This window comes from Hypanus sabinus, chromosome X1, assembly GCF_030144855.1.
Source record: "Hypanus sabinus isolate sHypSab1 chromosome X1, sHypSab1.hap1, whole genome shotgun sequence".
In the NCBI taxonomy this organism is placed as follows: domain Eukaryota; kingdom Metazoa; phylum Chordata; class Chondrichthyes; order Myliobatiformes; family Dasyatidae; genus Hypanus; species Hypanus sabinus.
Window position 1 is genome coordinate 12,226,964 of NC_082738.1, and position 21,579 is coordinate 12,248,542.

Sequence of the window (21,579 nt, forward strand, 5' to 3'; positions counted from 1 at the left end):
ATTTTCTGTTATAATCAGTAAACAGTTGCACAGGATAAATGCAACCCTTGTGAACTTTGGAATATTGCACACCTAATGAAATAATTATGCGGGGCTTTAGAACTGTGGACATCTAGGCAGCTTTACTATTTATCACTGGGATCTAATTAAAAGCTTGACTGAATTTAAAACAAAATCTACTTGTACCATTAAACATTGATTTTAAAAGGTGATCTGGAGAACTTGAGGAATGTAAGCATTATAAGATGCAAAAAACTTGTAGCTTTCATGGAAATTAAACTATCAATAACCATCCATTTCTTCTTTCTCCAAAGTTATCTAATTGTACCATCTGTCTTCCATGTCTTTGTTCAGTAAAGCATTGAAAATGTTGCCTTTGTGGCTCACTGTCCAGAGACGGGTTCTTTCATTGTTCTTTCTCAACTCCATCCATTAACATTTAGAATCATTCAGTGTTACAGCACAGTTTTGTCTTGGATTGCTAAAGTTAATGAGCAATTTGAAGAGAGCAATTTGCAATCAGATTGGAATTCACCTGTCATGGGCATTACTGATGCTTTAATTCTTTTCTCCCTTTAGACAGATGAACACTCATCGGAAAATATTGCACTTCCCCAGAACTGGGACACCATGAGCACCTTCCCAGCAGACAGTAGTTCTTATGAGCTGCTGACTGCAATAGGTAATTTGTATGTGTGTGTGTGTGTGTGTGTGTGTGTGTGAGGGAGAGAGAGGAATTAGCAGATATACTTCAAATTATTTGAAAACATTAATTCAAGAATTATAACATCCACTGGGTTTTATCTTTCGATTCAACTCATTGAAATGAATGCTTGTTAACAGCATACAGGTGCTCCATTTGAGATTTTTAAGTCAAAGTCTACAAGTTCTGAAAACTCATGCTTGTACTGCTCCAGTAAATAGGCTCAGTGCATCACTGCCAGATAATGGAACAGAGTCGACAATAATCAGCTATCATGAACCTTTCAACATCATGAGGATTAATAAAGTCAAACAAATGTCCAAAAATAGTTATCTGTGCAGAGAGGAAGTGAGTTGGTCATTGTCACCAGAATCTCCCTTTTATTTATTGATATTTATTATTCATCTCTAAGCAACCCGAGAATGAGATGAGGGAAAAAAAATCAAACCAATTATTTCTCTGTTACATGAGATTATTCTCGTAAACTCTCCCACATAGGAATTTGACATTCTTTTGCTATAAATAGTGCCTAATTTATTTAATTTAGAGATTCAGCACAGTTACAGGCCCTTCCAGGGTAATGATCCAGTACCACCTAATTATAGAAATCATCCTACTAACTGGTATAATTTTGTTATGTGTGAGGAAACTGGAACATGCGGAGGAAATCCACTTGGTCATGTGAAGAGCATACAAACTCCTTACAGTGGCAGAAGTGAACCAGGCCGCTGGTGCTGTAATAGTGTATGCTAACCACTACGCTACCATACCTCTTAATATTTCTGGATTTTATTTTTGCATGTTTTTCTTTTTGGATTTATTTGCAAAATGGTTAAAATTTCATTATTTAAAAGCGAGTCGAGAGACTTATTAATTTTCAGTCTCTACATGCAATGGATTGAGAACTTTCCCAAACAATGTCACTGTACACACTATTGTTTTGTGTACAAAGTTTTACAGTGATGATATTACTTCCATTTTCCTTGCCATATAACAAATAATGTACTTGCATCTGGATTGGCATGCATCTCAGAGCTTTCATGATGTAACTGCTATTTTTATAATTTTTTGTATCAGCAGTTACAAAAAATATATTTTGCAAGTAATTTTAAAATTTTGACAATACTTTACAAAAATTATGATAGATACATGCTGTAAAACTGGTGGCAGAGTTTTCATGACAGATTTTATTTTGGATAACAGTTCATCAGGTGATTCATCTGCTTGGTTCATCTTTTTCTCAGTTTACACCATTTCCCCAACAAGTAAGTCCAGCTGACCTGACCTCCCGGTGGTAAAAGCATAAATTTCAACTGAAATCCCTTTCAATAAAATCAACAATATATTGAAAATAGTTACAGGAAAGTGTGGAGGACCAACTAGATATGTTTAACTGTTCAGTCTGGAGTCTGTGAAGTTCCTGTGAATTAAGATCTCTGGATTAAATGTTTAGTTGGAGAAATCTGCAAAAGACCTGAATCTCTGGATCATCGGCACTTGATCACAACTAAACTAAAAACATTAAAATAAAAAGTTTTTCATCAATTGCTGCTAGTAGAACAGCTTTTAGTAAAATCCCTTTCATTCATTAAAACGTTTATTGTTATTCTTGAGGGGCAGTGTCCTACAGTGAAGTATTGTGAGGGGGATTGACTTATAGCATTTATGATAGAAAGATTTCAGCAAAAGCAATTGGGTGAATGTTCAGTTAATTTATTTTCTATTTTTGAAGGAGAAGTCTTAACCCAGGCACCATGAAAAAGAATTCTGACTCAAAATGTTGTCATGCAAATACTCACATCTGCTGGTACCTGCAGGTAGACCACAGTTTGATTATTGCTAATTTCCTTGTAACTGCAATAGAGAGAAAGCATTTAAGTTCTGGGTAAGCCTTGGTTGTTGAGAAGATGATGAACTAACCCAAGGTTAGTTCATCAAACTAACCAAAATGCCCATCAGTGGAACATCTGCCAAAGGATTATGTGCAAACACAGCAAAGCATGAAGTTGAATTTAGTGGATTTTGTTGTGAAACGCATTCCTGCTTTAGTATGGAGTTTAAGATAAATGTTGTCTCTCTTGTCCAGGTAAAGGGTTTAATGACATTATGACTGTAACCTTGGGGAGGTATAAACGAACTGGCCAGCAGGTGGCTGTTCGGAGAATTAACTTGGACAACTGCACCAATGAGATGCTTGCTTTATTACAGGTATGGTCTAGTTAATAAATTATGGAAACTTAGATTCTGGAAGTATGACATGCTCCCCCATCTTGCTTCACCATTCCCCATTCCCATTTCCCTCTCTCATCTTGTCTCCTTACCTGTCCATCACCTCCCTCTGGTGTTCCTCCTCCTTTTCTTTCTTCCATGGTCTTCTGTCCTCTCCTATCAGATTCCCCCTTCAGCAGCCCTGTATCTCTTCCACCAATCAACTTCCCAGCTCTTTGCTTCACCCCTTCCAGTTTCACCTATCACCTTGTATTTCTTCCTTCCCTCCCCCACCTTGTTACTCTGACTCCTCATATTTTTTTTCTCCAGTCCCGATAAAGGGTCTTGGCCTGAAACGTCTAGCAGTTAAGTGTCTATTTTATCTGCCAAGGGAGTTTTCTGCCATCATCCTGGTAGTACTGCACATTCCACCTCAGGGCAGGCACTAACGGCAATGTAAGCGGTTTCATTTCATTGTGTGAGATTTCAACCAGGCCAGCTTGAAGTCTCTGAACAACTATCACAACTATCAATTATTACCTGAGGAACCAGAAGAGCCAACACACTTAACCATTGTTATGCCACCATCAAGAACGTTTATCCCACCATCCTATGCCCACACTTTGGAAAGTCCAATCATTTTTCTTTACCGCTACTCGCAGCATATAGGCAGCACCAATGGGAAGGACCAAGAAGGCATGGTCAAGGGAGGAGGAAGAGCAGTCCAGAGTCGCTGGACTGGACTATATTCAGGGATTCATTTTTGGATCTGAATGAATACCCCACAGCTGTCACTGACTTCATCAAGGCCTGTGTGGATGAGTGTGTGCTTTTGAGAATATACTGGACATATCCAAACCAAAAGTTGTGGATGAAGCAGGAGATTCATTGTCTACTGAAGGCTAGATCTATGGAATTCAGGACCAGTGATTTAGAAATGTACAAGAAGTCCAAGTATGACCTGCGGAAGGCTATGTTAAAGGTGGAAAATAATTCTGATTGAGGTTAGAGACAGAATTGGATGCATGCCAACTCAGGCAGAGTTTGCAGGCCATTGCCTTCTACAAGGTGAAACCCAATATCATGAACGGTTGTGATGCTTCATTCTCAAATGAGCTCAATGCATTTTATGCATGTTTTGAAAAGAAGAATAAAACTACATCTGTGTGAATCCCTGCAGCATCTGGCAACCCTGTCTCGGAGGCCGACAGAATATCTTTCAAGGAGGTGAACCCTTGCAAGGTGACAGACCCTGATTGTGTACCTGGTGGGGTTCCAAAAACCTGTACTAACCAATTGGTGGGAGTGTTCAAGGACATCTTCAATCTCTCACTGCTGCAGTGGGGGGTTCCTACCTGCTTCAGAAGGGTGACAATCATACCAGTGCCCAAGAAGAGCGGGACGAGCTCCCTCAGTGACTTGGATTCTGGCATTCTAGACTGGTGATGCAGACCGTACAAGGAATTCAGGTACAACCTTCAGAAGGCATCATGAGAGCAAAAAGGTAACTCTGTGCAGTTAGACACAATCGGATGTGTGACAGCTGTGGTGAGGTTTGCAGGCCATTACTTCCTATAAGGTGAAATCTCACCACCTCCCAACACCCCCTCTGAAGCAGCTCAATACCATTTAGACATGTGTTGGAAGAGAGAATAAAACCACACCTGTGTGAATCCCTGCAACATCCAGTGACTCTGTGATCTCTGTCTTGGAGGCCGACAGAACATCCTTCAAGAGGATGAACCCTCGCAAGGCGCCAGACCCTGATGGTGTACCTGTTGGGGCTCTGAAAACCTGTACTAACCAATTGGTGGGAGTGTTCAAGGACATCTTCAATCTCTCACTGCTGCAGTGGGGGGGGTTCCTGACTGCTTTCAAAAGGGTGACAATCATACCAGTGCCCAAGAAGAGCGGGACGAGCTGCCTCAACAATTATCGCCCAGTTGCACTCATATCCACAGTGATGAAGCGCTTTGAGAGGTTGACTGTGGCCAGAATCAACTCCTCCCTAAGGAGGGACCTGGACCTGCTGCAATTTGCCACAATAGGTCTACAGCAGATGCAATCTCATTGGTTCTTCACTTGGTCTTGGATCACCTGGACAATAGCAATACCTACGTCAGGCTGCTGTTTATTGATTACAGCTCAGCATTCAACACAATCATACCTCAGTTCTAATCAACAAGCTCCAAAACCAAGGCCTCTGTACCTCACTCTGCAACTGGATCCTTGACGTCCTCACTGGGAGACCACAGTCTGTGTGGATCAGAAGTAACATCTTGCTGATAAGGAAACACCAAGGGTGCATGCTTAGCCCACTGGTCTACTCGCTACACCCACAAATATGTGGCTAGGCACAGCTCAAAAGGCAACTATAAATTTGCCAACAGCACAGCTGTTGTTCACAGAATTTTAGATGGGGGATGTTCAGGAGATCAGCTGGTCAAGTGGTGTTGCAGCAACAACCTTGCACTCAAGGTCAGTAAAACCAAGGAATTGATTGTGGACTTCAGGAAGGGGAAATCAAGGGATCAGAAGTAGAAAGGGTGAGCAGTTTCAAGTTCTGGGGTGTCAATATCACTCACAGATTTCTAGAGATATACCGTGGATAGCATTCTAACCGGTTGCATCACTGTCTGGCACAGTATCAGAAAAAGCTGTGGAAAGTTGTAAATTCAGCCAGCTCCATCATGGGCACGAGCATCCCTAGCATCCAGGACACCTTCAAAAGGAGATGCCTTTTAGAGAGCATTTGAGAGCATCCTGACTAACTGCATCACTGCCTGGTATGAGAACTTTACCTCCCTTAATCGCAGGACTCTGCAGAGAGTGGTGCAGACAGCCCAGTGCATCTGTAGTTGTGAACTTCCCATATTTCAGGTCATTTAGAAAGACAGGTGTGTAAAAAGGGCCTGAAGGATCACTGGAGACCCATGTCACCCCAATCACAATCTATTCCAACTGCTACCGCTACCATCCGGGAGGCAGTACCGCAGCATAAAAGTCAGGACCAACAGGCTCTGGAACAGCTTCTTCCACCAGGCCATCAGACTGATGAACTCAAGCTGACTTGAGTGCACTCTATATTATGTTGACTGTTCTGTTTATTATAAATTACTATGATTGCTCATTGCACATTTAGACTGAAACATAACATAGATTTTTACTCATGTATGTGAACGATGTAAGAGATAAAGTCACTTCAATTCAATTCAAAAAAGGTGGCATTCATCATTAAGGACCCCCATCACCCAGGGCATGCCTTGTTCTCATTGCTACCATCAGGGAGGAGGTACATGAGCCTGAAGGCACACACTAACCTGATTCATCCATGATTCTTTTCTGAGTTTGGAAGGCTTATACAGTATTTCCTGAAATGCGCATTATAGAATAACCCATGGAATTACAGATAGCAGTTCACAGCTACAGTATTTTATATTTGCACCATTTGTCTTCTTTTCCACAGTGGTTGTTTTTGTAGTTTGTAAATTCTATTGTACTTTTTCTGTGCAAATGTCTGCAATAAGACGTATCTCAAGATGTATACTCAGTGGCCACTTTATTAGGTATACCTGCTTGTTAATGTAAATATTTAATCAGCCAATCGTGTGGCAGCAACTCAGTGCATTAAAGCATACAAACTTGGTCAAGAGATTCAGTTGTTCAGACCAAACATTAGAATGGTGGAAGAAATTTAATCTAAGTGACTCTGACTGTTGGTGCTAAGCGGGATGGTTTGCATATCTCAGAAACTGCTAATCTCCTAGGATTTTCAAACACAACAGTCTCTGGAGTTTTCAGAGAATGGTGCGAAAAACAAAAAAAACAGTCAGCGGCAGTTCTGATGGTGAAAGTGCTTTGATAATGAGAGGTAAGAAGAGGATCATCAGACTGGTTCAAGCTGAGAGGAAGGCGACGGTAACTCAGATAACCACGTGTTATGGCAGTGGTGTACACAAATATCTGAATGCACAACACAACAAACCTTGAAGTGAATGGGCTACAGCAACAGAAGACCACACCAGGTTCCACTCCTGTACCCAATAAAGTGGCTAAAGCAAGTGTATATTTACGTTGATAATTTACTTTGATCTTTGAACTTACTTTGAACGTGATCTAGGGCTCTTAATCATAATTCTATCCATGTTTCATATTGATAAAGTGCCTTAATTTGTGTTCGAAAACACCGGTGTCAGTAACGATTTTTGAAAGATGATGGAATAGTGTGTTAGATAAACATGCAAATAAAGTGGATAAAGATATATGGTAGTACTCAGTTTACCAGGTACTTTTGTCTCTGTTAACTCATTAGCTGCTAAAACATTGTCTGGGTGGCCTAAATGTGCTTTCATTTCACTAGGGTGAGCTCCACATATCAAAGTTATTTCATCACCCCAATATATTGCCATATAAAGCCACATTGATAGCCAACAATGAAGTGTGGATAGTAACACCATTCATGGCCTATGGTAAGTTTGGCACATCTGCCCTGTAAATCATAGTAGTTTTGAAGTTGTGTTTACATTTTCACATGCTGAATCCTTTCCCCTCACTTATGATAATTATGTAATGTTGGTGTGCTGCTGCATTCTTGGAGCTTTATCTGATTCTGAGATGAGTTTGTCACTCAACTGCTCAGAACATAGAATAGTATAGTACAACAGGCCCTTTGACCTACAATATTGTGTTGAACTAATTAAACTAGTGATTAAATGCCTAACTAAACTAATCTCTTCTGATTATACAATGTCCATATCCCTCCATTTTCTGTCTGATAGAAGTGTTTAAGAGACTCTTAGATGTTGTCTGTCTAAGAGTCTCTTAAAAGTTTCTATCGTATTTGTCTCAACCTGACAGGGTGTTCCAGGCATCCTATTTAAATTGCCCTGCATATCTGCTTTGAACTTTCCCCCTCTCACCTTAAATGCATGCCCTCTAATGTGGGACATTTCAACTGGGGTGGGGGGGGGAGAGACACCAGCTGCCTACACTATCATAATCTTATAAACTTCTATCAGGTCTCCCCTCAGCCTCCATCACTCCAGAGAAAACAACCAAACTTTGTCTAATCTCTCCTCATAGTAGATGCCCTCTAATTGAGGCAACATCCTGGCAAACCTCTTCTTCACTCACCACAAAGCCTCCACATCCTTCCTATATAGGGGGTGACTAGAAATAAATGCAATACTCCACTTGTAGCTAAACTGGCATTTTATAAGACTGCAGCATAACTTCTCAATGCTTGAATTCAATGCCTTGACTAATAAAGGCAAGCATGTAAACACCTTCTTTATCATACTATTAATCTGTGCTGCTGCTTTCAGGGAATTTTGGATATGGACGCTAAGATCCCTATGTTTACCAACACTGTTGAGGGGTCTTGCCATGAACAATGTACTGCAAATGATCTATATCCTGCTGTATCATTTGGCAATCTGCTGTCCTCAATACCATCAATCTTTGTCACAACCTTATTAGCTTATGCACATTTTCATCCAAATCATTTATATACATCATATATACAGAAAAGGTCCTAGTGCAGATTTCTGTGGAACACTATGAGTCAAAGACCTCGACCCAGCAATAAGTCCCATTGACCACTACCCTCTATCTTCTATGGACAAGCCAATTCTGAATCCAAGCAGTTGAGTTACTATGGATCCCATGCATCTTAATCTTCTGGGTGAGCCTCCCACGTCAAATGCCTTACTAAAATCCATGCAGACAACATCCACAATGTTACCTTCAACAATCACCTTCATCGCATCCTCAAAACTCAGGTTAGTAGGTACGACTTGCCTTGCACACAAATATGCAGACTGTCCATTATTGGGCCATGTTTTTCCAAATGCTCATAAATACTATCCCTAAGAATCCTCTGCAAGAGCTTCCCTATCACTGACATGAGACTCACTGTCTATAAGTTGTTTACTCCTCTGCCTTTACCTGATTCTAGCACGTATCCTGCCCCATCACCTTGTCTTCTGTCTCCTTTTATCCTGAGGTAATCAAAACTCAGCCATCCATGGCCTAACTTGCAAGTTTCATTCACTCAACAGCGGTGCTTGTTGGCCTACATTTACTCCGGATTTACCATTCTATTTTCAAATTCTTTTCTGGGGCAACCTTCAGGTGAATCCTGCTGAGGTTTGTTCTTGTCTACTAAATATCTTTTCGTCGCCACCGACTATTGAGTCTTAAGTCATCAATGTCTCCCTTCCTACCTCTCTGATTTCCCTTTTTGGTAAAACTTCCTCTTCAAACTTTCCATCGTTTGTCTTGATATGTCTTTGTAACTCAATTTCAAATTTTGGTTGATAACACTTGGTGCCCCTGTATAAACTCCAGTTTCAGACTAGTTTTCAAACTGATTTTCATACCGCTTATGTATGGATTTTTAAAATTATTTTATATTAAAATAGTGCCGTTAGGATTAATTCTATTTTAAATAGCTTTTAATCATCTTGTGTGTTCTAATTGCTAGGTTCTGCTAAAGATCTGATGAACACACATTTTACGGATGGTCTGAATGAGCCCACAATTGCTTACATTCTGCAAGGGGTGCTAAAAGCTTTGGTTTATATTCATAGAATGGGATATGTACACAGGTAATGTATTCTGTGACTCAGGCTGCAGGCAAAATGAGTTGACTGAATCTTAATTTATAAAATGTGTTTATATGAATCATCATTTAAACAAACTACAGTGAATTCATTCTAGGTGAAACTGGTAGTTAATATTGCAAAGAATGAAATGGAATGAAACTTTGTTTCAAGTTGATTGGTCCCATACCTTTAACAAATTGTCCTTAAATTTCCTGATAAAAATAGCCTTTTTTTAAATAGTCTTGCTACATGTGTATATTTCCACATTCCCGACAACAGCCCAGTCCATTTGTGTCCCTCTGCACAACCGGAGTTCTCAAAGATTTTATACCTTACTAAAATTCAAACAAACCAGTTTCTCATGAACATTTAATTATTTTATTCACTTGAAGTGAATAAAGTCTTGAGTCTAAATCTACATATCCTTCCACTTCATCTAGTTTCCCTTATTCAGTTTTCAAACTGAGCTGGCATCCTTTCCTCTAGAGTGTCAAGTGGGCTGTACCCCTCTAACATTGGTGGTAAAACTGAGCATTCCCCACCCCACCCCCAAATACCTTGGTAAAGCTATCTGTTCTAACACCCACCCAAACTTAGATAAAGTTGCCACTTTCAGGGAGCTATGGTCTTGCACTCCAAGATCCCTATGTGTACATTGATATTCCTTAAAGTCTTACCATTTATTGTTTCTTTTCCTCTTGCATTTGACCTCCCAAAATGAACTACCTCACTTTTGTCCAGATTAAGCTCCATCTGCCATTTTTCTACCCATACTTTCATCTGGTCTATATGCTGCCATATCATTTGACAACCTTCCTCACTATTCATAATTTCACTATTTTTCATGTCCTGTACAAATTTACTAATCTGGCCACTTCATTTTCATCCAGATTACTTAGTTAAAAGCAAGAAGACCCTGCACTGAGATCCCTCAATCACTACCCGTTACTTAAACAACTCATTTTCCTCACCTTGTCACTGGCCTTTTTACAGTTATCCTAAATCTGACAACTTTAGTGTTTCCTGCTTTTTAACTATAACAAGTTGCACACCTTTTAATCATCTCTGCTGTAAGAACAAGCTTCTTCAACCTCTCTAGTTTCTCTGGAATAACTGTGGTAAAGTAACCAACTTATTTTGTTCTTTTCAGGAGTGTTCAAGCAAGTCACATTCTAATATCATCAGAGGGGCAGGTTTATTTGTCAGGACTTCGCAGTATTTTCAGTATGATCAGCCATGGGCAGCGGCTGCGTGTGATCCATGACTTCCCAAAATACAGTGTTAAAATATTACCATGGCTGAGCCCTGAGTTGCTGCAACAGGTAAGTCCACACCAATATCCAAATTAAAAGCAGGAGTAATCCTTACTTACCTAATAAGATAATATCTCTGAGTGTAGTCTCAACTCTGCATTCCTGTCTATCTGTCATAACCTTTCACACGCTGGCTTAGCAAAAATCTATGCACCTCTGTCTTTGAAATATATAATTAAAGAGTCTCCTTCCACTCCCTTCTGAGGAAAAGAGTTGCAAAGTCTTTCACAAAACACTGGAGGAACTCAGCAGGTCAGGCAACATCTATGGAGGGAAATGAACAGTCAACTGTTAAGAAATGGGGCAGAAGGGTGGGAGGAGGAGGAAGGAGCACAAGCTCGCGGATGATGGGTGAATCTGGGTGAGGAGGGCATTAGAAAGGTGGGGGATGGGAGTTGATGGGTGGAAGATACCTCTTCATGTTAAACAGATAATCCTTTATTTTTAAACAGTGACTTCTAGTTTAGAGCCTTGCTTAAGGAAATATCCTTTCCACACCCAACCTGTCACAATCTCTTGGGATTTTGTATATTTTAATTAAGTAACTGCACCGAGTGGATGCGAGTCCAGCTTGCACAAATTTTTCCCATTAGACAACTTGCTGTTCCAATCTAGTGGTCTTTCTATGAACTGCTTCCACCACCTTAACATCCCTCCTTTAATAGTACTTTACTCCAGATGATCTCCCCATGAACTATATAACAGAAGCACAACCACCCTGCTTTCAGTTTCAATTCTCATTGCAATAAATGATAACATTGTTTGCTAATTACTTGCTGCGCCTACATAGAACATAGAAAACCTGTAACAATACAGGCCCTTTGGCCCACAAAGCTGTGCCGAACACGTCCTTACCTGAGAAATTACCTAGGGTTACCCATAGCCCTCTATTTTTCTAAGCTCCATGTACCTATCCAGGAGTCTCTTAAAAGACCCTATTGTATCCGCCTCCACCATCGCCAGCAGCCCATTCCACACACTCACCACTCTGAGTAAAAAGCTTAGCCCGTGACATCTCCTCGGTACCTACTTCCAAGCACCTTAAACCTGTGCCCTCTCGTGCTAGCCATATGTACTAGCCTTTGGTGCATCATTCATTAGGACACCTGGATCGCTCTGCACTTCAGAGCTGTGAAATCTTTCACTATTTAGATGATATGATGTTTTCATTATATTTCATTTTCCAGATCTTTCCTCATTTACTTAATCCAGCTATTTTATAATTTCTTTGTGTTCTCATCACACTTGCTTTTGTCTATTTTTGTGGCATCAGTAAGTATAACTGTGCTGCCTTATGACTCAAGCAGGTTATCTGTAAGAATTGTAACATATTATGGCACAACACAGTTCCTGTGACGCAACTAGAGAAATACATACTTAATGCCTACTCTGTATTTCCTGCTAGTCGTTTCATCTTCCATTCTATCTAATATATTACCTCTTACACCATCCCCATAAGGGCAATAAATGCTCGCCTTGCCAAAATCCCGATTCCCACTGCTTGAGACATAAGACAACAGGATAGGCAAGCAAAACCTGGATTGAAGAGGTTAAGTGTGAGAGAGCGAGAAAGAAGTTCAGAACTTGGGGAACAGATGGTTAACTGTCTGTCTATTAATGGCAGAACAATCAAAATGTAGAAAGCACAGGAGGCCAAAACTGGAACTGAACACAGATATTAGAGGGTTGCAGAAATGAAAGTTAGAAACATGGGAAAAGATGAGTACGATGTGAGTTTAGCAATAAAGGTGTTACCCACTGTTGAATAACCCGACCAACTACTGTCCTTGGCCAAAACTCTTAAGAAAGAATGTTTATTCATGTTTCAAGGCACAGTTAGATTAGATTACTGTTAGAAATATGTGGGTGCTTTTGGCTGCAAAATGAGTGGTGAGAAATTGATAAGCTCTCAAATCCTCATTCTTGTGTGAAGTTGCTCTTTCTTTAATGTCGCTGTTTGCTTATTAGAAGTCTGAACTTAAACCTCTCAGTTGAAAAAGCCAATGCTGCTGTCTGACTCTGGGTTAGCCATATGGTAAGTGATGGTCAACCATTTGGGAAAAGGGGTGTAGTTCTTTAATAATATTATCTGCACATAATAACTAAAATTCTGTTACAATTCTGTTTTCCTTTCTCCCTACAGAATCTGCAGGGTTATGATGCCAAATCTGATATTTACAGTTTGGGGATCACTGCGTGTGAGCTGGCTAATGGACATGTTCCCTTCAAAGATATGCCTGCAACTCAGGTACGGGTGTTATGCATCACCTGTCAAGACATGAAGTGTCCCACCGGCCTTGCATGTCTTGACTCTGGTTGTCCGGTAATTATTGTAAAACCTGAATAGGTGGAAGAAAGCTAAAAATGAATTGATAAGCATTAAAACTTTTAATTTAATTCAGTCTAAGAATACTGATTGCCTTTCCTTTTAATTTTATATTCCTAAACATGACATTTTCTAACCATGGTTATGCTATTTGTCAAGCAGATAGATATGTTAAGACCCGTTACAGGGGCTGATTGGATTAAGAAGCAATTTCCAGAACAAAAAAATAGCAACAGTTAAATTTCCAAGCAAAGCACTGAGAGATGAAGTAAACTCTAATTATAGTTTCAACTGTAAATGTAAAACCTAATAATAGTGAGACTAGACAAGGAAGGACTAATATGAAGGATTGGTTGAAGTATGATATATGTTGATGAGTATGAGAAGTGGATTTATATAAAAGATGTGACATTTGAGGGCTATGATGCAGTCATTTCTGCGGAATGGAAATGGAGGTAAGAAGACAGAACCCTCAGGAAACTCAAATATAGCTGGGCGATATATAATTACATTGAACATTGAAAGATAAGTTTAGTACAGACAAATGTTGTGTTACAAAAAGGACGTATCTCTGGAACTTTAGTGGATTCTCCTTATTGTCCAGCAGGTGGGGCAGTAATCTGCAAAGTCAGAAGGATGGTGAAGTATTCAGAGAGATCCCTGGAATACAAGTCAGGGCAGATTATGAACACTGTTGTGGGCAGTTAGGCAGTGCAACAGCACATAATTCTATCCAAGAAGAGATGCCAGAGAGCTTCAGGTGAAAGAGGGAATGCAGACTGATCCCAGTCTGAGCACTGCATGAGAATGCAAGAGAAAAGGAGATATTTGAAAAGTCATCTTGTACAACAATATAAAAAAGGATGCAAAATAGATTAATCTAGATGACCAGAACAAAGGGGAAATAAGTTTAAACTAGTAGAAGGAAAAGTTGTGATTTATTAGTAAGCTCATATTTGTATGAAGACTGACATAGTTGGAACATTGTTGAATAGAGGCTGAAACATAATAATTAGAACCATAATTTTCCCTCATTAAAGGTTACACCAAGGGGTGTTAACAAATTTTATCTGGATGAATAATCTGGTCTATTTAATGGTCTAACTCACCTGTAATTATCTTCTGATGCTTCATATATAACAATTAGGTAGTTAATACCATCAGGATAAATCTTTCACATTTTCAAAGGTTTCAAAGGTACGTTTAATGTCAGGGAAGTGTATACAATATATATTCTGAAATGCTTTTTCTTTGCAGCCATCCACGAAAACAGAGAAGAGCCCCAAAGAATGAATGACAGTTAAATGTTAGAAACCCAAAGTCCCCCCCCCCCCCCCCACGCGTTAGCGGCAGCAAGCAACTATCCCCTCCCTCCCCCTCCACCTGCAAAAAAAGCATTGGCACCTGCCACTGAGCACTCAAGCATGAGCAAAGCAACTGCAAAGACTACGTTGTTAACCCAGCATTCAACATACCACAGGCTGTTCCTCTCCCTCCCTCCCCCTCATCAGGGAGAAGGAGAAGTCTCCATTTCACAGTGAGAGGGGAGACGTAACAAACAACTCGCTGGTTTGCAATGTTAAAAGTCCATTGTGTTGCTTTTTTCAAGCTCTGTGCCCAAAGATCTCAGGTCTCTGAGTACACAGCCAAAGATGTTCCAGCTCCCACGGGATACCGACCTTCGATCCGCCCGTCTCCAAAGCCCCCAGATCCTAGGCCTCCAAAGGGGAGCCGAACTCTTAGGCCGCGCCCTTGGCATGTCGGATAACGGCCAGTCATGGCACCCCGAGAGCAGGTTCCATTCCCGCAAAGAACCAAAGTCAGCGTGTAACTCCAGGTCAGGGTCTTCAAAAGAATCCTGAAAGGGGAAAGTAGAGATATTAAAGATGAAAATAGAGCTGTTTCCAAAGATGCAAGCAAAGGAGTCAAAAGATGCAAGCCGTCATCACTTTGAGTGAGCGAGTAAAGTGAGCTGGAAACAGAGAGGGCTTAAGGGAGAGTGAATGGATTATATAAAACTGGCAGATAGACCTATTTCCCATTGTAGAAAGGCTAATAATGAGTGTGCATTGATTTAAGAAAATTTAGTGAAAGCTTTCATGTGGAGTTGGGGAAGCATTTTTCTCCCTTTTCTTACTGCCCACCCCTAACTGTACCCCTGCCATCAAATATATGCAGTAACCTTCTCATCAGACAAGTTTTGCACTAAGCCATATACATTTGGTGACTCATTTCAAAGTTAAATTGGAGAGCTCTTGCCCTCCTGGCTCTGTATGTTATGAGTGTTTTTATCCAAATAACTATTTCTGTGCAGTGTACTGTGTAACTGAAAGGACAGGAGAAACTGTGTGGCTGCAAAGCAATAATGGAGACACAGGCACAATGGTTCTGAAGAATGTCTGCATAGGAAAAGAACAGAATAGGAAGGTAGTAGAGGACTCTCAGGAGAACAGCTTTCATCTGCAGGCTACAAACATGATACCAGAAGGTGAGATTAGCCTGAGGACCTATTTTTTGATGAGCATAGGCATCATGGGCCAAATGACCTCAGTCTTTATGCTAAGTTTTTTTTGATGATTGCTATGATTATGTGAATTCAGGAGAAGCATCTACAGAATCACAGAATGGTTGCAGCATGGAAGATTGCTCAGCCTGTTGAGACTTTACCAGCTCCATACACATACAGATCTATCCTGTTCAACTGCCCCATCCTCACTCCATAACCCTGCACATTCTTTTCTTTCAGAGGGCCAGATGGTCTGCATCCCAGAGTGCTCAAGGAAGTAGCCCAAGAAATAGTGGATGCATTAGTGATAATTTTTCAAAACTCCTTAGATTCTGGATTAGTTCCTGAGGATTGGAGGGTGGCTAATGTAACCCCACTTTTTAAAAAAGGAGAGAGAAACCGGGGAATTATAGACAAGTTAGTCTGACATCGGTGGTGGGGAAAATGCTAGAGTCGGTTATCAAAGATGTGATAACGGCACATTTGGAAAGAGGTGAAATCATTGGACAAAGTCAGCATGGATTTGTGAAAGGAAAATAATGTCTGACGAATCTTATAGAATTTTTTGAAGATGTAACTAGTAGAGTGGATAGAGGAGAGCCAGTGGATGTGGTATATTTGGATTTTCAAAAGGTTTTTGACAAGGTCCCACACAGGAGATTAGTGTGCAAACTTAAAGCACGCAGTATTGGGGGTATGGTATTGATGTGGATAGAGAATTGGTTGGCAGACAGGAAGCAAAGAGTGGGAGTAAACGGGACCTTTTCAGAATGGCAGGCAGTGACTAGTGGGGTATCGCAAGGCTCAGTGCTGGGACCCCAGTTGTTTACAATATATATTAATGATTTAGACGAGGGAATTAAATGCAGCATCTCCCAAGTTTGCAGATGACACGAAGCTGGGCTGTGAGGAGGATGCTGAGAAGATGCAGGGTGACTTGGATAGGTTAGGTGAGTGGGCAAGTTCATGGCAGATGCAATTTAATGTGGATAAATGTGAGGTTATCCACTTTGGTTGCAAGAACAGGAAAACAGATTATTATCTGAACGGTGGCCGATTAGGAAAAGGGGAGGTGCAACGAGACCTGGGTGTCATTGTACACCACTCATTGAAGGTGGGCATGTAAGTACAGCAGGGGGTGAAAAAGTACTCATAGCAAAAGGATTTGAGTACAGGAGCAGGGAGGTTCTACTGCAGTTGTACAAGGACTTGGTGAGACCGCACCTAGAATATTGTGTGCAGTTTTGGTCCCCTAATCTGAGGAAAGACATTCTTGCCATTGAGGGAGTACAGAGAAGGTTCACCAGATTGAATCCTGGGATGGCAGGACTTTCATATGAAGAAAGACTGGATCGACTGGGCTTATACTCACTGGAATTTAGAAGATTGAGGGGGGATCTTATTGAAACGTATAAAATTCTAAAGGGATTGGACAGGCTAGATGCAGGAAGATTGTTTCCGATGTTGGGGAAGTCCAGAAGTCCAGAACGAGGGGTCACAGGTTAAGGATAAAGGGGAAGCCTTTTAGGACCAAGATGAGGAAAAACTTCTTCACACAGAGAGTGGTGAATCTGTGGAATTCTCTGCCACAGGAAACAGTTGAGGCCGGTTCATTGGCTATATTTAAGAGGGAGTTAGATATGGCCCTTGTGGCTAAAGGGATTGGGGGTATGGAGAGAAAGCAGGTACAGGGTTCTGAGTTGGATGATCAGCCATGATCATACTGAATGGCTGTGCAGGCTCAAAGGGCCAAATGGCCTACTCCTGCACCTATTTTCTATGTTTCTATACTTATCCAGCTCTCTTTTGAAAACTACAGCTGAGTCTGCATCCCTCTGGCAGTGCCTTTCAAATCCTAATCACTTATTGCATCTATTTTTCTCCTTGTACTTTTGTTTTTGCAGATTATATTCACTCAGCTTCCTTTGTCTTTGAACTCAACTTCCAACAATTTTTCTCGTCTGCCCTGCATAGCTTTAAGTACATCAGTCAGATCCATTCACGATCTCCTCTGTTCCATAAAGAACAGCATGTAGACCCCTAACTAAAATAGAAATATAGAAAACCTACAGCATGATACAGGCCCTTTGGCCCACAATGTTGTGCCGAATGTGTACTTACCTTAGAAATTACCTAGAGTTACCTATAGCCCTCTATTTTTCTGAGCTCTGTATCTGTCCAGGAGCCTCTTAAAAGATCCTCCACCACCATTAACTGGCAGTATCTGCCACCACCACCATCACCGGCAGCCCATTCCACGCACTCACCGCTCTCTGGGTAAAAAAAAAAGAAGAAACAACTTGCCCCTGACATTTCCTCTGTACCTACTTCCAAGCACCTTAAAACGGTGCCCTCTCATGTTAGCCATTTCAGCCCTGGGAAAAAGCCTCTGACTCTCCACACAATCAAAGTCTCTCACCATCATTTCCACCTCTATCAGGTCACCTCTCATCCTCCGTCGCTCCAAGGAGAAAAGGCCGAGTTCACTCAACTTGTTTTCATAAGGCATGCTCCCCAATCCAGGCAACATCCTTGTAAATCTCCTCTGCACCCTTTCTATGGATTCCACATCCTTCCTGTAGTGAGGCGACCAGAACTGAGCACAGTACTCCAAGTGGGGTCTGAACAGTATGGTTGCAACATTACCTCTTGGCTCCTAAACTCAATCCCACGATTGATGAAGGCCAGTGCACCATATGCCTTCTTAACCACAGAGTCAACCTGCACAGCAGCTTTGAGTGTCCTATGGACTCGGACCCCAAGATCCCTCTGATCCTCCACACTGCCAAGAGTCTTGCCATTAATACTATATTCTGCTATCATATTTGACCTACCAAAATGAACTACCTCACACTTATCTGGGTTGAACTCCATCTGCCACTTCTCAGCCCAGTTTTGTAACCTATCACTGTCCCGCTGTAACCTCTGACAGCCCTCCACATCCCATCCCTCCACTTCCTCATCCAGGTCATTTATAAAAATCAAAAAGAGTAGGGGTCCCAGAACAGATCCCTGAGGCACACCACTAGTTACCCACTTCCATGCCGAATACGAACCATCTACAACCAGTCTTTGCCTTCTGTGGGCAAGCCAATTCTGGATCCACAAAGCAAAGTTCCCTTGGATCCCATGCCTCCTTACTTAATAAGCCTTGCATGGGGTACCTTGAGAAAATCCCTTGCTGATATCCATTTACACTACATCTACTACTCTACCTTCATCAATGTGTTTAGTCACATCCTCAAAAAATTCAATCAGGCTTGTAAGGCACGACTTGCCCTTGACAAAGCCATGCTGACTATTCCTAATCATATTATACCTCTCCAAATGTTCATAAATCCTGCCTCTCAGGATCTTCTCCATCAACTTACCAACCACTGAAGTAAGAAGTCCCCAATCCTTGGAATCATTCCTCAAAGGACAGTGAAAAGATAGAATTCATTATCAGGGGAGTGTTAAGATAAATTGTAAAGAGGTATTTAAGGGGAATTAGGTGTTTGAAGGAGAAAAAAATAAAGGTCATGCTGACATATAAGAACATGTAGGAAGAGGCTAGAGTGCAGCAATAATGCTGCCATAGTCTGGTTTGGGTTTATTGCAATCTGAAACTCTCTGCCTCAAACAAAACTCTTGGCATTTTTTTTAATGTATCCATGAGCACTTCTAGAATAATAATCTGGAAAAATAGCTCCTTTTGCCATGCCTGAATACAATGAGCCAAATAGCCTTTTCCTTTACATTTGATTCTATATTCAAATTATTCTAGCAAGATGTTCCGAACATCGAAATAGAATTGGAATATCCAAATGATATAAATATGAACCAGTTAATTTTATATGGCACTGTATTAGGGATAGGACATCGAACAGCACATGAACAGGTTCTTTGGTCCACCACGTCCACATCAACCATGATGTTAATCTGCCTGCACAAGTTCACATCCCTCTCATTCCTACCTCTTCATGTATCGGCCTAAATCTGTTTAAATGTTGCTATCATTTCTTCCATTGGCGTGTAGCTACTATCATTTGTATTATATAAAAGAACAAACCTTTGCCTCTTAAATCTCCTTAAAACCATCATTCTCTTACTTTAAGCATGCCTTTATTATTTAATAACCATACTGGGAAAAGACTGACTGTCTACCCTATCTACAGTACTGTATAAAAGTCTTGGGCACACATATATAGCTCGGACAGCTAAGACTTTTTACACAGTACTATGTTTGTCAATATGGAGCAGAGAGCGAGTTTGATGGTGGGAGCAAAGGATGTTGGTAATGTTGAGAGTGGAGTATGAGGGAGAGGTTTGGGACATGTGACAGAGAAGGTGTGCCAGGGACGAGGGTATTGCAGCTGCAGATACAGCAGACGCACCCAGCCCTGAGACACCAGACAAAGTCACTTGATTCCAAACAATTAGTTTATTGATCTTTACAGAATTTATCTCCAGTGCTTCCACTCCCTCCCCTCTCCCTTTCCCTTTTCCCAACCATTTTTTCCCGTCTCTCCCCTTCCCACTCTCAGTCCACAATAGAAAGCCATATCAGAATCAGCTTTATCATCACTCGCATATGTCACGGCAAACAGGTTTTAAAAAGCGTCATTCGCAAGCGCTTGAATGTTACAATGAAGATTTGGAGGATGCAATCATTAAAAGCATTGTATGAAGCCAGTCCATTATCTTCACTAGGTATCTGGTGATTTTGTTCAGTCAGTCAAAAGAATGTGGCAGCATACACAGCAGGTGAGTACTTCTGTGGATGAAGTCTGGTTTAAGATGACACTGGTGAACCTCAACAGCTTCTGTCTGGTGGCTAATGAAACAAGGAAAACATTGTTAATCACACTTCTGGCAAGCAATCATCGCAAGTAATAGTCTGTAACTTCCGTTTGGACTTGAAGGCTATTTGATGTGGCAGGACTGGGTCAGCAGCCTGTGGCTGAGACCCGAGGTTTGATCGATTTAAGTGCCATGCCAAATCTGAAAGGTCAGTTACAAGTCAAATCGAGGCACGGAGTCCAGGCTCCAGAGCATATTGAGGTGACTGAACCTGATGTTTGGAAGGAGACTTGAGCACAGGGCCGAATCGTAAAGGTTGGTTTCAGGCCAAATCGAGGCAGCTGGGTCCATGTACCAGAGCACAATGAGGCAATTGAACCCGACCTTCGGATGGAGAAGACAAATGCCGTGCTGGATCAGGAAGGTTGGCTAAAGGCCAAACTGTATCACGAGGTCCTGGCCCCAGAGCATATCCAGGCAATTTAACCTGATGTTTGGACGACGATTTAAGAACCAGGCCAAATTGAAAAAGTCAAGATATCAGGGCCTGAGGCGAGGGACAAGCCATTTCAGATTGCTGCTCCACAACATTTACTCGGCTTTGTGTTGAACTATGGGACTTTCTTTGCCGACTTCAGTTCAGAATGCTATTTGCTTGCAGTTATTGTTTGAATGATGTGTTCTTTTCTCTGCACATTGGGTTTTCAACAGTTTTACGGGTTCTTTTACTTTTTTATGGGCGTGATGTGTTTTTATTTCTCTCTGCACGTCGAGGCAACTGAACCTGAACTGAAATGACTGTTTTATATGGGTTCTTTTGGGTTTTGTGGCTGCCTGTTAGAAGACAAATCTCAAGGTTGTATAATGTATACATATTTTGATAATAAATGGACTTTGATCTATTAGGTACTGCAGTGCTGTTGCAGTATTGTTAGTATTCTAATTTGTTCTGTATATCACTTAAATACTTAATTTGTTACTCAATTAAATGGTAGTTTGTCTATATATTTTTAACTAATTCCATGAAACTTCAGTTAATTGGGGCAGCTGCTTAATGGAACATAAATGTATTGGTCCGTATGTGTCCCAATTAACCAGAATCCACTATGCTTCTATCTGGTCTTTCTTCAATCTTA

General features: G+C 41.0%; 1 protein-coding gene across 6 annotated transcripts in view; it reads left to right on the plus strand.

Moving 5' to 3' along the window:
- Window positions 1–21,579, plus strand: part of strada (STE20 related adaptor alpha) — a 50,395-nt gene that overhangs the window by 22,432 nt on the left and 6,384 nt on the right. For 5 of the 6 annotated variants that reach the window (XM_059955791.1, XM_059955794.1, XM_059955792.1 and 2 more), the window contains 6 exons: window positions 580–682; window positions 2,790–2,911; window positions 7,272–7,380; window positions 9,396–9,519; window positions 10,667–10,838; window positions 12,973–13,077. In XM_059955791.1, the coding sequence (XP_059811774.1) occupies window positions 580–682; window positions 2,790–2,911; window positions 7,272–7,380; window positions 9,396–9,519; window positions 10,667–10,838; window positions 12,973–13,077 (735 nt within the window). Of the gene's footprint in view, window positions 1–579; window positions 683–2,435; window positions 2,521–2,789; window positions 2,912–7,271; window positions 7,381–9,395; window positions 9,520–10,666; window positions 10,839–12,972; window positions 13,078–21,579 lie in introns of all 6 variants that reach the window. The other variant, XM_059955796.1, reaches the window with a different exon arrangement.